General features: G+C 51.1%; 4 protein-coding genes across 4 annotated transcripts; 3 read left to right on the top strand and 1 right to left on the bottom strand.

Moving 5' to 3' along the window:
- Window positions 1–120: 120 nt before the first annotated feature.
- AA0111_g4902 (hypothetical protein) lies at window positions 121–1,437 on the top strand (the record flags this gene model as incomplete). The annotated part of the gene is made up of 1 exon (XM_028650955.1): window positions 121–1,437. One exon carries the CDS (start codon window positions 121–123, stop codon window positions 1,435–1,437), a length of 1,317 nt encoding a protein of 438 aa, XP_028507652.1.
- Window positions 1,438–3,418: 1,981 nt separating this feature from the next.
- On the top strand, window positions 3,419–5,688 carry AA0111_g4903 (hypothetical protein; the record flags this gene model as incomplete). Its single annotated transcript, XM_028650956.1, has 4 exons — window positions 3,419–3,690; window positions 3,738–3,901; window positions 3,954–4,330; window positions 4,381–5,688. 4 exons carry the CDS (start codon window positions 3,419–3,421, stop codon window positions 5,686–5,688), a joined length of 2,121 nt encoding a protein of 706 aa, XP_028507651.1.
- A 1,282-nt stretch (window positions 5,689–6,970) lies between these two features.
- Window positions 6,971–8,893, bottom strand: AA0111_g4904 (hypothetical protein; the record flags this gene model as incomplete). The annotated part of the gene is made up of 2 exons (XM_028650957.1): window positions 6,971–7,825; window positions 7,874–8,893. 2 exons carry the CDS (start codon window positions 8,891–8,893, stop codon window positions 6,971–6,973), a joined length of 1,875 nt encoding a protein of 624 aa, XP_028507544.1.
- Window positions 8,894–9,649: 756 nt separating this feature from the next.
- Window positions 9,650–12,480, top strand: AA0111_g4905 (Leucine--tRNA ligase; the record flags this gene model as incomplete). The annotated part of the gene is made up of 2 exons (XM_028650958.1): window positions 9,650–9,901; window positions 9,952–12,480. 2 exons carry the CDS (start codon window positions 9,650–9,652, stop codon window positions 12,478–12,480), a joined length of 2,781 nt encoding a protein of 926 aa, XP_028507650.1.
- Window positions 12,481–13,483: the final 1,003 nt, after the last annotated feature.

Genomic DNA, 13,483 nt, shown 5'->3' on the forward strand with positions numbered 1-13,483 from the left:
CCGTATGACGCGACGTGAGAAGACTTTCTGTACAAACCGCCCCTCTTTGCTCAATTTCTCTCATGTCACTTCGGTCCTCTTCTGCACACAACACTACTAATCTCCAAACCCGTCGTCGCCATGGTCAACCGCTCTGACGTCAACTACTTTGGCGCTGGCCCTGCACCCTTGCCCACCGAGGTCCTCGAGAAAGCCTCGCAGGTGCTCCTGAACTACAAAGACAAGGGCATCGGTCTTTGCGAGATTTCTCATCGTTCGCCAGAAGCCAACGAGATTCTTGCAGACACCAAGAAGGCACTTGCTGACCTGCTCGAAATCCCTGACGACTACGAGATCCTCTTCCTCCAGAGCGGCGGTAGCGGCGAGTTCAGTGCGACCGTATACAACCTTGTCTCGATATGGGTAGAGAAGAAGCGCGCAAAGATTGCGGAAGAGGTGGGCGACAACAAGGATGAGCTGATGAAGAGGCTGCGCAAGGTCGTCGATGAGGAGCTGAAGCTCGACTACCTCGTCACCGGGTCTTGGTCGCTCAAGGCATCGCAAGAGGCAGCGCGTCTTGTAGGAGCGAAGCACGTCAATGTAGCCACCGACTCGCGCAAGGTCAATGACGGTAAATTTGGAAAAATCGCCTCTGAAGACCAGTGGAGCCTCACACCACGTTCCAAGGGTGGGCCTGCCTTTGTATACTTCTGCGACAACGAGACAGTAGACGGAGTCGAGTTCCCGTCTTTTCCTCAGAGCCTCGAGGGTGACGACGCGCCATTGGTCTGTGCCGACATGTCGTCAAACTTCATCTCCCGGAAGGTCGACGTGCGCAAGTATGCCATCATCTTCGGTGGCGCTCAAAAGAACATTGGCAACACCGGCATCGCGATTGTCATCATGCGGAAGTCGCTTCTTCCGCCACACTCCACTCCAGCTTCGCCCGACCTCATGAGGGAGCTCAACTTGTCTGTTGGCCCCATTGTGCTAGACTATCCCACCATCGCGAAGAACAACTCACTCTACAACACACTGCCCATCTTCGACGTCTGGGTGGCTGGCCAGGTCATGTCTGGGCTAGTCAACTCCTACGGCACTAAGCGTATCGGTGGTCAGGAGGATGTCTCCAACGAAAAGGCCCGGCTCATATACGAGACACTTGAAAAGTACTCTAACGTCTATCAGGTCGTGCCCGACAAGACTGTACGTAGCAGGATGAATATTTGCTTCCGTGTCTCTGGTGGAGATGCGGACAAGGAGAAGGCTTTCCTTGCGGGTGCAGAGAAGAAGGGCCTGCTAGGCTTGAAAGGACACCGCAGCGTGGGTGGCATTCGTGCCAGTAATTGTAAGTGCCTCTATACTTCCCGCATTATTGATGGTGCTTCCAGTTATGCTTTGAGTCGTGACTTTACAGGGTACATTGGGCTACGCGGCTTGCAAGCCAACGTGGTCTAACGTGCTCAACCCAGGATCCGACCCAAAGCAAAGCTCTCCAACAACCTAGGCTAACTTCTTTGGTGCTGTAGACAATGCTGTCTCGCTAGATGGTACTAAGCTGCTTGTTGCGTACCTTGAAGAATATGCGAAGTCTGCCTGAGCAAGACTTTGCACGATAGCATGAACGTGTCTGCGAACTCGCCGTATGAGGCGACGTGTGACCAAAAAAATACCCTCTTGTTATGTCGGTGTCATTCAACAAAACACTCGTAATCAACGTAGCCAACTTTTAGTCTGCACATTCTGGTCTTTCTAGTGTTGATCCCACCCACGACAACGGATCAGCATACTCGCGTCCGCCCAGTTCTTGATTTGCATTATCGGGGATTTCTCTGAGGCATACCCCTGTATCTCGTGCTGTGTGGCTGGGGCAGTGTAAAGACCAGTGGCTTAGTCTTATCGAAAGTTCTCCTCTTTCCATACGAGCATCATTATGCCTTGACGAACTTCGTGCACTACCTGTTATAGTAAGATTTGCAAGTCCTTCTCTACTCAGTCTTGGCTTCGATGGCTTGTCACATCAGATTCTACAGCAGGGTGGCAGCGACCAGACCGTCAGGGTAGGTAGCACGATGCGAGTGTGACTGTACCACTTTGTAGCCGCTGGAGTCTTGACTACAGCGGCTACGTAGCAGCCTGTGACAACGCACATACTGATCGTCGTGAGGTGGTGCGTACTTGACGAGGTACCGTCGGCTCGAACGCGATGCTTTTCTGCGCCACGATTGCCCATGCGACTTGACAGGTTCAGTAGTCACAAAGTCTGTTCGGTGGAGAACCAAGCATACCCCATCTGAGCATCTCAATCGGCTCTTTCCGTGTTGCATCCGATGGACGCTCTCGCATCCTTCAACCTTACACTTATGTCTTCGAATCGTTCCTACTGGTCAACTATGCAAAACTGCCCCATCTACAACACTCAATATAGCCTTGCCTCGTGGCTTTACCCATCACCCTCCGTTTTCTATAAGATATTGCTTATAACTTGCCGCTAGCCAAATCCACTGCGAACCGTGTCATCAGCTTGCGAGGTCCTCCCGGCGACCGTTGAGCCGACAGGGGTTCTGGAGTTCTCAGTGTCTCGGACAGGGTTGAAGCGAGGATCTGCGGCACAGCCTAAACCCAGCTCGCATCAGAACTCTAGTCCGACCACATCCACCTCACCACCACCGACTTTGCGCCATTCTCTACATCAGCGCTTCCGCGCTTGAAATAGCTACCCAGGAATCCAAGTATAGTGCTCAGCGTCAGAAGAAATTGCGCGTCTCAAGGTCAACGTGAAGAGTACCGTCGCGCTATGACGAGAGCCGAAGGGGTGTTCACTGGACCCTGGCGGATACGTCCACTACGGCAACGTCAAAGCAATGACGTCTTACTGAACCCAAGACCTGTTCAACCTGGTCAATATTCGAGCAAGGCCAGAGCGAGAGGTCTTCCAAGGCGGCTGGCTAGTCTTCGGGGCAGCGGTACTAACACGGGTTTCGCTGCTTCCGCTGCCCAGGCAACCTAGTAGCATGTGGCTCGCATGAGGTTGAAACCCCACTCCCACCCATTACGGGAAGATGCGACCTGTAATATGAACCGAATGGATCTTTGCTAATGCGGGTCCCTTCAGCCAATGGCCGGATAGACGCCTGAGGACCGCTGTTCCGAAACCGTGCGTTGCTGCTACCGCCCAGTGGTTTTGTCATATACCGTTTGGAGTCTCATACCCGTCTCTTGTCTCTTACGTCTAATGCTCACGCTCTTTCCCCTTCTTTCGTTGCTCTGCTGGCAGGCTTAGCCATTTCCTTCTTTGACACTGAGCTGGTTACTCGTTCGTTTACGTCAGTCATACGGTCTCCATGAATACCTAGTCGATTTCCTTTCTTCAGCCGCTGCTGGTTACCAGCGAGACAATATTATTCCTTCTACACCTGTTGTAACTGAAGCCGGCAAGATGGAATCATGGGCGGACCATTTCCCTCAGCTCGAGGCCCGATCGCACTTCAACTTGACTCTCAACACTTCGGCCGTTCGTCAAGTTCCCTGGACACAAACAAACACGACAAGAACCCTTATCGCAAGTCTACAGCTGCAACAAGTACAAACGCTCCGAACGACACATCTTACCCTGGGAGCGTTTAGCCTTGCTTTGACATTATTGACGGTCCATCGAATTGTCTCAGACGCACGACGCGCAGCAGCTCTTCAGGTCCTTCCCAGGAAGAAGTAGGTACGAATTGTTGGATAGTTGCATTATTACTAACAAATTATAGGAGATTCAATGCTTTGCACAATGTTCACCCTGCTGAAACTTTTCCACTCGCGTTGGCCTGCGGTGCCGTTCTACAACAAATTATCTTCGTATCGGTGCAGGGCACTACACTCCATAGTGTGTTTTCTAAGAGTTGTCGCGGACTGGCAATGGTCACATTCCCTGGTACGCTTAGCACACTTTGCGATCTGCGGACAAAGAGACTAACGGGCGGTAGCTATTTTTCTGATCGGGTACATCACCTTGGTTTTCGGCATCGAAGTTGTGGTCAGAGCCTACAAACAAGACCGATTCGCTCCACGCGGCAAGTGGAACACAATAATATGTGTCGCCGTCGTATCGTTTATGCTTCTGCTCACCTGGATGCCAACTGTGGCCTGGCCATCGCCAAACACTTGCTTTGGTGGCCTTATCTGGTTTCCTATGCGATACGATCTTCTCATGTTGATTTTTCTTTCTATTCTTGTCTTCCTCTTGCTCTTGGTAGCCGCTTTGATCAGTATCCAACTGATGAGAACACCCGAGATCGATCACAATGAGCGTATTTCAGCTTCACGCATGACCTACTTTCTGATTGTGGCTGCACTTATTTACGTGAGTATCCCTACTGCTCTCTTTTTTTTCCCACTAGCTGACAATCGTAGACTCTCGTCATCCCAGTTGAAGTACAGTCTCTTCGACGAGAATTTATGGAAGCACTGGCCGCTTCTCGAATCGCAGAAATCTCGCTCTTCTCCTCAGGAATGGTCATCACCTTCTTCCATCTCTTCCTTCGTACGAATGCTACACGAATGGTCATCCGTCCCATCGAAGAGCTCAAGGCTCCTGCGAAACAACAACGACCAAAAATTCGATTCTTCGGTCCTAGCGATCTGGAAATGCAGATCAGCGGCCCGATGGCACTACAAACAACTCATCGTCTACACAGCCAACAGGGTTTGATCGATGTTGGGCCGGAGAAGAACCATGGGGACTTTGATGCCGAGTACTTTGAACGACCCGAGCGGGCTTTGACGCCGGCATCGACCAAACCTGGAAGCCCGATCGATCCCACAAAGTGGCTTTTACCACCTGCTCTTGACAATGATGCTACAACACATGAACGCAAGCAAAGTTACTCTCTTTTCCCCACACGCGCGGAAGAGGTACCTCGTCTTCCTCCAACTGTCTACGATCCTAAAGCTACATCAGACGGTTCCTCGGTTTCTAAACTCGCCCTACGGCGCTTCACACGACGAGGCTCGGTTACCAACGTCAGCGATGCTTTCGACTTTCTCAGCAAGCCAAAACTACCATTTGCGGAACGGCACCAACGCATGCAAAGTACAGATAGTAGCGCAACAGTTCAGATTGGTCTCCGCTTCTCAGTAGCGCCTGCAACGCTTGCAGCAGCCAAATGTACACGAGCCGAACGAGATACACCACCGCTAAAACGAGGGGTCACTGATTCAAGCGAAGATTCATTAGGCCTCCCAATCCAGAAGCCCTCTACGACAGGCATATCACCATCTGAAGAGATGCCTAGCCCGAGCACGTTTCCCCAACCACCCCCGCGTGGTGACTCGCCAACTCGGCCCAGGGCTAACAGCCCGGGACGGACCCCAGCCTTTCCTCTCACGCCGTCAGCTCAGTCCAGCGCCTATCTCCAGGCTCAGCGCGAGAAGTTGCTACCCTCCCCACCGCCGAAATCACCAAACCCACCTCCACGCTTCGCAACCCCGACACAACCTGTCGTCCCCGCACCTGCATGCATAAGCGGACTGCGGATGAACCCTGTGACACCTGTTGCATCAGTTGGTTCACCCACTACAGCATCACAACCAGCAACGCCCGTGTCGGTTGCCAACCTTGCACGATCAAACAGTGGCCGTGCATCCCCGTCACCCACAGCCCGCATCCCACTTGGGGCAGGCACAATGTCTCGCACTCCGCCACCCAATGGCTGGATCTGAGGCATGAGAGTGCTTTTCAGGGTCTTTCTTTTCCTTTCTACCGCTAGACCGGGATCGGCGACGAGCCGCTGTACGATAAACTGGGGAGATGCAGGTTCCTGGATTTCTTGTTTCTTTGCTTCGGCGACTTGGGTGGTTCGCGTCTGGGCAACATACCCACACAGGCGTTACGGTTTCGGTTTCATGTTTGCACAACTCCTGCGACAGCGTCTCGCACAGGCCATCTTGGCTTTGTCGCATGAAGACTACGGGCTTACTGTAGGCTTCCAGGCCCTATCAGGCGGCCTTCTCCGTCACGTTGCTTACGATACGAACATTCATTCACGAACACCGGTGCTGCGCACCCTGCCACGGAATTGGGCACAGTACATCCGCTCTTTATACCCACACCCTTCCCTCCCCCTCCTAGCTCCCATTTCCCCCAGTTACCTTTCTTCACGTCTCATTTATCTTCCCATTGTCTCTTCATTGAGCCTGTTAATTATCCAAGAAGGCGGTAGGCCTTGATACGTCGTAGCATAGTCAATCTCGCTAGTCCCATTCGAAAGCAGTAGAACTCTAAACAAAGTAAAACCATTCTCCATATCATCACGCGTCCGTTATATGTCACGATGCCCACGGACCATTGATAGCCTATGCGAAGAAGCTCATTCCTTTGGTCGTATCAATCACTGGAAACTTAACCCAAAGGTATACATGGTGATGTGAACTGTAGTTCTGAATGAGAAACAACGGTGTATACCTTTAAGGTGGGATTTGGTGTTCGTGCTACACGTACGTCCTATGGGTAGCTGTATCAACGTCAATAGACCCACGATTAGTTAACAAGGAGTTGCAACCATTGGTCTTCTGGATCCGTATACCCGTTCCCACTTTTCTCCTTTTCATCCAAGGGCTGGTACAGAATTCCAAATCTTGTGCTGCGCCGGAACCCGGGTAGCATTCGGGCGTGGATCTATGATTTTCTATTCGCCTTTTGTTTCGGGCAGACGAGTCGAACGCATGGTGTGATCACCACGTCGCTGGGCATTGCTGTCCAGTATGTGTCTACGTAGGGCTCCTTTGTCAGTAGTTCCGTGAACGATGCCAGGGTCTTGATCTGCCCAGCCGGGCTAATTAATGGATTTTACATTCCTCATGACTTGGAACGAGATGCGTTGTTGTGCGATGACGTCGATGACAGAGATGATGCAACAGAACCCATACGCATTATTATCATTTCTTCATTTCTACGTAGCTTGTACAACCATGGCGCTTATACTACAGGACAGCATTATTTATTTCATCGTCTCCAACGTTGCCAAAATTTCCATCCTACCTTTTCATTGCCTTCTTCAGGCATCCGAAACTTGTTCTGCTCCTTCCCTCTACGCCTTCCCACCCATGCAAACCATATCACTAAGCCCACTACCATGAACGCGACAACGAGTAGCGTCTGTAATGGCTCGGCAAACACGGCTCTGCTTAACAGGAAGAGACTAACGCAGCAAAAGATAATGGGCGTGGTGATCCAGGTTTTATACGGACGTTCTAGATCAGGTTCTCGGACGCGAAGGATGATGAGGCCAAGTACCGTTTGAAAATAGAACGCATACCCTGCTACACCATAGAAGGTGACGAGAGTGTCGAAGCTGCCGACAACGATGTAAATGGCTGTTAGGACAGCATTGAGTACCATGGCGGAAATAGGCGTAAAGAAGAAGCCTGCGTCAGCGTCTGCAAACCAGCTCACTAGCTTCTTTGGTATCTTGCTCTTCCCTTGTGTTGAATTCATGCTGTGCAAGCGGATCGCCCTATGATTCTTTCCCAGTCCAATATTCCCGAATAGAGATGGAAGATAACCTTCTTTGCCAGCAGCGTAAACAAGGCGGCCGGATGTGAATGTTGTCGCGTTCAGTGCACCGAAACATGATCCCGAGACAAACAATGCGAGTATGAGTGAGCCAATGGGACCAAACACTTGTGATCCAAAGGCTACGGCGACGGTGTTGGACGACTCGATGACGGAGGTGGGAAGTACGAGGAAATAGGATATGTTGGCTAGGATGTAGCAGAGTATGACGAGCGGGAGAGAGGTGTGGATAACGCGGGGGAGATCGCGGGTCGGATTCTTGAACTCGGCAGTCACGTAGTTGACCTGACGCCATTAGCAGAGGCTGGAGGAAATTTGGGAGTCTTGACTTACGTTGTCCCAACCATCGAAAGCCCAGAGCCCGGCATAGAGCGCCACAGCCCAGTTGCTAACGTTTTCGCTAGTATCCTCGAACCAGCCGCGGTTCTTCCAGTCTTCATTCGCGTCACCCTTGTATGACAGCCCTGTCGCTGCAACTACAATACCGATTACGGTGACTCCTGTAAGCGCGAAGAACTTCAGAAACATGAAGACATCGGCGCTTCTGGTGCCCAGCTTGGTGGACACACAGTTCAGTAGCGTGACGGCCACAAGTCCCACCAAAGCCACGCCCTTGTTCAACCATGTGCTCGCGTCCACAGCTTCGGCGCCAATTATTGCGCGCACTAAATATTCTCCAAAGATTATCGCAATAATGGCTGCTGAGCCTGGTTTCAGCACCACGACCGCACACCACGTAAACAAGAATCCCGCCCATTCTCCGAAAATCTTGGATAAATAGACTTGTGCACCACCATTGAGTGGTATAGCACCTCCGAGCTCCGCATAACTCGCGGCACCCGTCCATGCCAGTATTCCGGCCACGACCCAGACAATAAGGGACGCGCCTGGCGATCCAGCATTCTTGTTGACTTGTGATGGCGAAGAGAAGATGCCGCTTCCTATTATAAGCCCAACTACTAACGACAATCCATTAAGGTATGTCAAACTCTTGTTCTTCTCTAGTGAGCCGCCGTTAAGCGCGTTGGACGGGTCTAGGGCCGGGTTTGAAGGTGCGCCCAGTGCTGTGTATCCCTGCGCAGTGCTAGAGAGAGGAAATAGATTGGGTGCAAAGTCGAAGGCCGAGGATACGCTGTACGAGCGAGTGTGCCGTGGTCTGTTCGGATCGTGACCAGCAGGGTTCAGTTCTGACAAGGGGTCCTCATCGTCAAATGACAGTCTGCGCGAAGAAGGCGCACCCGAGGTAGAAGACTCTTCAGAGGTCCGGCGTGAAGGGTGCGAAGAGGAGGCCAGTGAGGCAAGTTCGAGTGAATCGCGAGTCGGCGGTGGGAGGTTGGAATAGCGACCGGCCATGATGCGGATGGAAAGGCTGCGCGCAACTCTACCTGCTAGCCATGGAGAGAAGATGTGATATGATGAGCGGAGTAGCAGATAGGGGCAGTATCCAACACCCCTTTGTCAAGCATTCACAGCTGCTGTGTATGAGTGGTGAAGCTTGCATGCGCTGTTGAAACCGACGGGCTCCTATGCCGTCATTGGACTAGCTCCCGTTTCGACGCTAGCCCTGGAAGCTACATCGAACTGGGAAAGCTCAAGTTTGCATCTGAACATATGCCGTTGAGGTAATCGCTAGATTCTGCATAAATTTCTACGTGTACGAGGAATTGAGTATACCTCCATGGCATGCCATAGTTACAGCGCGTGTATACAATTTTCAGCTTCGTAGTTGTCAGAGATCCAAAGTGTTTGCATGATCCTCGTCTTATCGATAGGCCCAAAAAATGTGGGAGTCGTTCACAAGTGGAGGCTTGGCGTAGATCAGGTCGCGCATCCTTCCGACTAGAATACGACAAGTGTACGACATGCGCATACGACAAGGTGATGCGTGGTCTCAGTCTGCAATCCGTGGGCCGGCGACGCGCCCCACGTCTCCTTTTCCTCCGCCCGCGTATAGGTTTACGATGGGCGAGCACGTTGGAGAGGAAGTCAAGAGCTGAAGGAATCAAGGTCGAATCGCTCACTGCCAAATGGCAGCCACACTGGGATCGACTGTCATCCCAATGGCACGACTTGCGGGAGTCCGACAGAGGAAATGCATACGTGCTGCCCATGTTCCCATACCCCTCCGGCACGCTCCACCTCGGCCACCTGCGCGTATACACGATATCCGATGTTCTCTCCAGATACAAGCATATGCAGGGCTACAAGGTTCTGCACCCCATCGGATGGGATGCGTTTGGCTTGCCGGCTGAGAATGCAGCGATCGAGCGAGGGGTACATCCGGAGAAATGGACGCTGCAAAACATCGATACTATGAAGGGCCAAATGAAGGAAATGGGTGGACGCTGGGACTGGGACTCTGTATGGAAAACGATGAATCTAGTCAAGCATGGGCTGATTAATGTATGTAGGAGATACGAACATGCGATCCCCATTTCTACAAGCACACTCAGCGGATTTTTCTCATGCTCCATGAACGCGGACTAGCCTACCAAGCCGAATCTCTCGTGAACTACGATCCTGTCGACAAGACCGTCCTCGCGAACGAACAAGTAGACGCCAATGGCTGTTCCTGGCGCTCCGGCGCAAAGGTCGAGAAGGTGATGCTGAAGCAATGGTTTCTGAAGATCAAGGAGTTCCAAGAGCCTCTGCTAAAGGACCTGGACGCTCTTGCACGAGATGGAAAGTGGCCCGAGAAAGTCCTTGCAATGCAAAGAAATTGGATTGGCAAATCTGAAGGCGCGCAGCTTTGGTTCGACGTCATCTCGACTAACAGCGAGACGCGCTTTGAGCCCGTCGATGTCTTCACTACCAGAGCCGACACATTGTTCGGAGTGCAATACATTGCTCTCTCGATGCGTCATCCAATCGTCCAGCAGCTAGCTATCGAAGATTCAGAGCTTCGCGCCTTTATAGAGCGAGCAAAAGAGCTACCCCTGGACACCAAGGAGGGGTTCAGGCTACGAGACATTGTAGCACGCAGCCCGCTTGCGCATGTTAGAGGCACTACGGGGCCTTCTATACCTATCTATGTGGCTCCATATGTTTTGGATGACTACGGCTCGGGCGCTGTAATGGGTGTTCCAGGCCACGATGCGCGAGATCATGCTTTTTGGCGAACAAATGTCGGCGATGAGCCAGTCAAGGTTGTTATATCTGCTAAGAGAGGCGCTCTGCCACTGCCACTTGTACCGTGTAGTGGAAAAGACATGCCAGTGACTGAGAAAGGTTTTGTCGCTGCTGACATAGATCATTTCGGTGGCATGACCTCGAAGCAAGCCGCGAACGAGGTTGTGCGAGCAATAACCGACACTGGGAAGCCAGCTCAAAAGACGGCAAACTGGCGACTCCGAGACTGGTTGATCAGTCGGCAACGTTACTGGGGTGCCCCAATCCCTATCGTTCATTGTGACTCTTGTGGAGCTGTTCCTGTACCTGAGAAGGATCTTCCGGTGGAATTACCAAACCTGCCTGACAGCTTTTTCGAGGGACGCAAAGGCAATCCGCTAGCAGAAGATGAGAACTGGAAAAAGACCACATGTCCGAAGTGCGGCTCAGCTGCTGAGCGCGAGACAGATACGATGGACACTTTCATGGACTCATCTTGGTATTTCTTCAGATTTCTGGATCCCAAAAACGAGCATGCCTTGGTCGACCCTACAAAGACGAATAGCGGTATGCCTGTAGACCTCTACGTTGGCGGTGTAGAGCACGCGATCCTCCATCTACTGTATGCGCGCTTCATATCCAAGTTCCTGGCAACCACTTCATCGTGGCCCAAGGGCCATTTGACGAATGGTGAACCTTTCACGCGCCTCATCACCCAAGGTATGGTTCACGGAGAAACCTTCACTGACCCCGAGAATGGTCGCTTCTTGCGTCCAGATGAAGTCGACTTAACGAATCCTTCCAAGCCCATCATCAAGGCCAGTGGTGTGACTCCAAATGTCAGCTTTGAGAAGATGTCGAAGAGCAAGTACAACGGCGTGGATCCAGGAGCTACAATCGCCAAGTACGGCGCAGACGCAACGCGCGCGCATATGCTCTTCCAAGCCCCTGTCAGTGATGTGCTTGAGTGGGATGAGAAAAAGATTACCGGCGTGCAACGGTGGCTACATCGAGTCATCAAACTTTCCACAGCGCCCTGGATACCTGATGACGAAATGGAGAAGTTTACAGTACCGGAACATGTTGACAAGAAACTCCTCAACATCCTGCAGGATATTTCAACAAGCGAGGGTTCTTTGAACGCCACACGCGAAAGCTTAGTGTCTATACTCAAGCAAGATGAAGCGAAGCTTTGGATCAAAACACAAGAAACTATCGCTAGTGTTACTGAGTCGTACTCGCAGACATACTCACTGAACACCATCATCAGCGATCTCATGACGCTTACGAATGCCATCTGGGACGCCCCACATGCGTCTCACATTACTCCATATCTCAAGTGGTACTCTATGGCACACCTCGTCCGTATGCTCGCCCCTATCGCTCCTGGTGTTGCTGAAGAAGCTTGGCACCAACTGAACACCTGTACCACATCTCAAGAGCACGAACGCAGCGTACAAACCGTCTTCGCAAGAAGGTTCCCAACCGCTGACCTAGCCATCATACCACTCCTCACTACGACGCGCAAGTGTGTCGTCCAGATAGATGGTAAACGCAAATTCGACGTGGATATCCAGAAGCTTCCCGATTCGATCAGCCCTAAAGACAGCAATGCTGTAACGAAGTTCGTTCTGCGCGAACTACTTCAGACAGACGAGGGAAGGGAGTGGTTTGATAGAGAAACAGGAAAGATCTGGAAGCTGAGTGCGACCGAGAAAGAGAACGAAGAGTTTGGGGTAGTACCCGAGGGATGGAAAGTTATTGCTGTGAACGGCGGCGCGCTATGCAATCTCGTTGGGCCAAAGAAACCCAAGATGGAAAAGAGTGGATGAAGACCTGTATACATACGATACCTTTACTCATAGCAACATGTACAATATATGCGACACATTCCAACCTCGGAGTATACATCACCTGCCTTAGCACAGCACAGCAATAGTTTTCGTAGCGAAACCTTCATGGTACGTTTTGGAGCACGCTCAGTTTTAATCATCTTCAAGTTACCGTGCTAATAGCAGGGAGCTGTTTAGTATCGAACTTAACCTGCAGTTAACAGTTAGCAGCCGTCCCCTTAATGCAATAAAAAGTTTTCCTATGTCTTGTATTAATAATTGCGCCTATTGTAGTTAGTACTAGTTGCTTAAGATATATCTTTGTCTTTCTAGTTGTGCTCCAGGAACACATATCAACAGCTTAAGACCCTCGGACGGCTTAGTTGTTGTCCCAACTTGTTGTGTAAGTAGTTTGCTGTCACATACCCTGCTAGCTGGCAATCGCAGGACAAGATACCACGTAGATAACACTGACATTGTTATCGTTGGCCATGAATATCTTGAATGCAAGGAATATGTCAATCACAAACATATTTCTTGCTTGAAGTTTGGAGCTTGTATCTTCCTGTTGTGGAGGAGGCTGTCAACGAAACCCCAGGTGAGTACCTTTAGGCTACGTTTTGGCGTAAAACACAGGCTCCACACAGCACATTTGTACCTGACACGTGGAGAATACATCATCATGTCGTTGCGTAGCACGACGATGAAATACTCAGTGAAGACCTTTAGGGTATATTGTGGTATAAGGCATGAATCGGGTAAATAAAGCTCATTCATAGCTTGGAGTCTTGACTGAATTACCATATCCAGGTACCTAGGCAAAATTGCTGCGAGAAAGCGTTCAATTTACTCACACCACTCGAACTGTTTGATTCATACAGTGTTAGGGAATGTGGCATTACATACAGCAACAGTCTGGTCGTAGTCTCCAAACCAGAGTAATGATCAAACTCCGGTGCACCATTTTTTCTGCGAATACTTTTAGGTTATGCTGTTGGAGAAT

Source organism: Alternaria arborescens, assembly GCF_004154835.1.
Source record: "Alternaria arborescens strain FERA 675 chromosome Unknown contig_9, whole genome shotgun sequence".
Classification (NCBI taxonomy): Eukaryota; Fungi; Ascomycota; class Dothideomycetes; order Pleosporales; family Pleosporaceae; genus Alternaria; species Alternaria arborescens.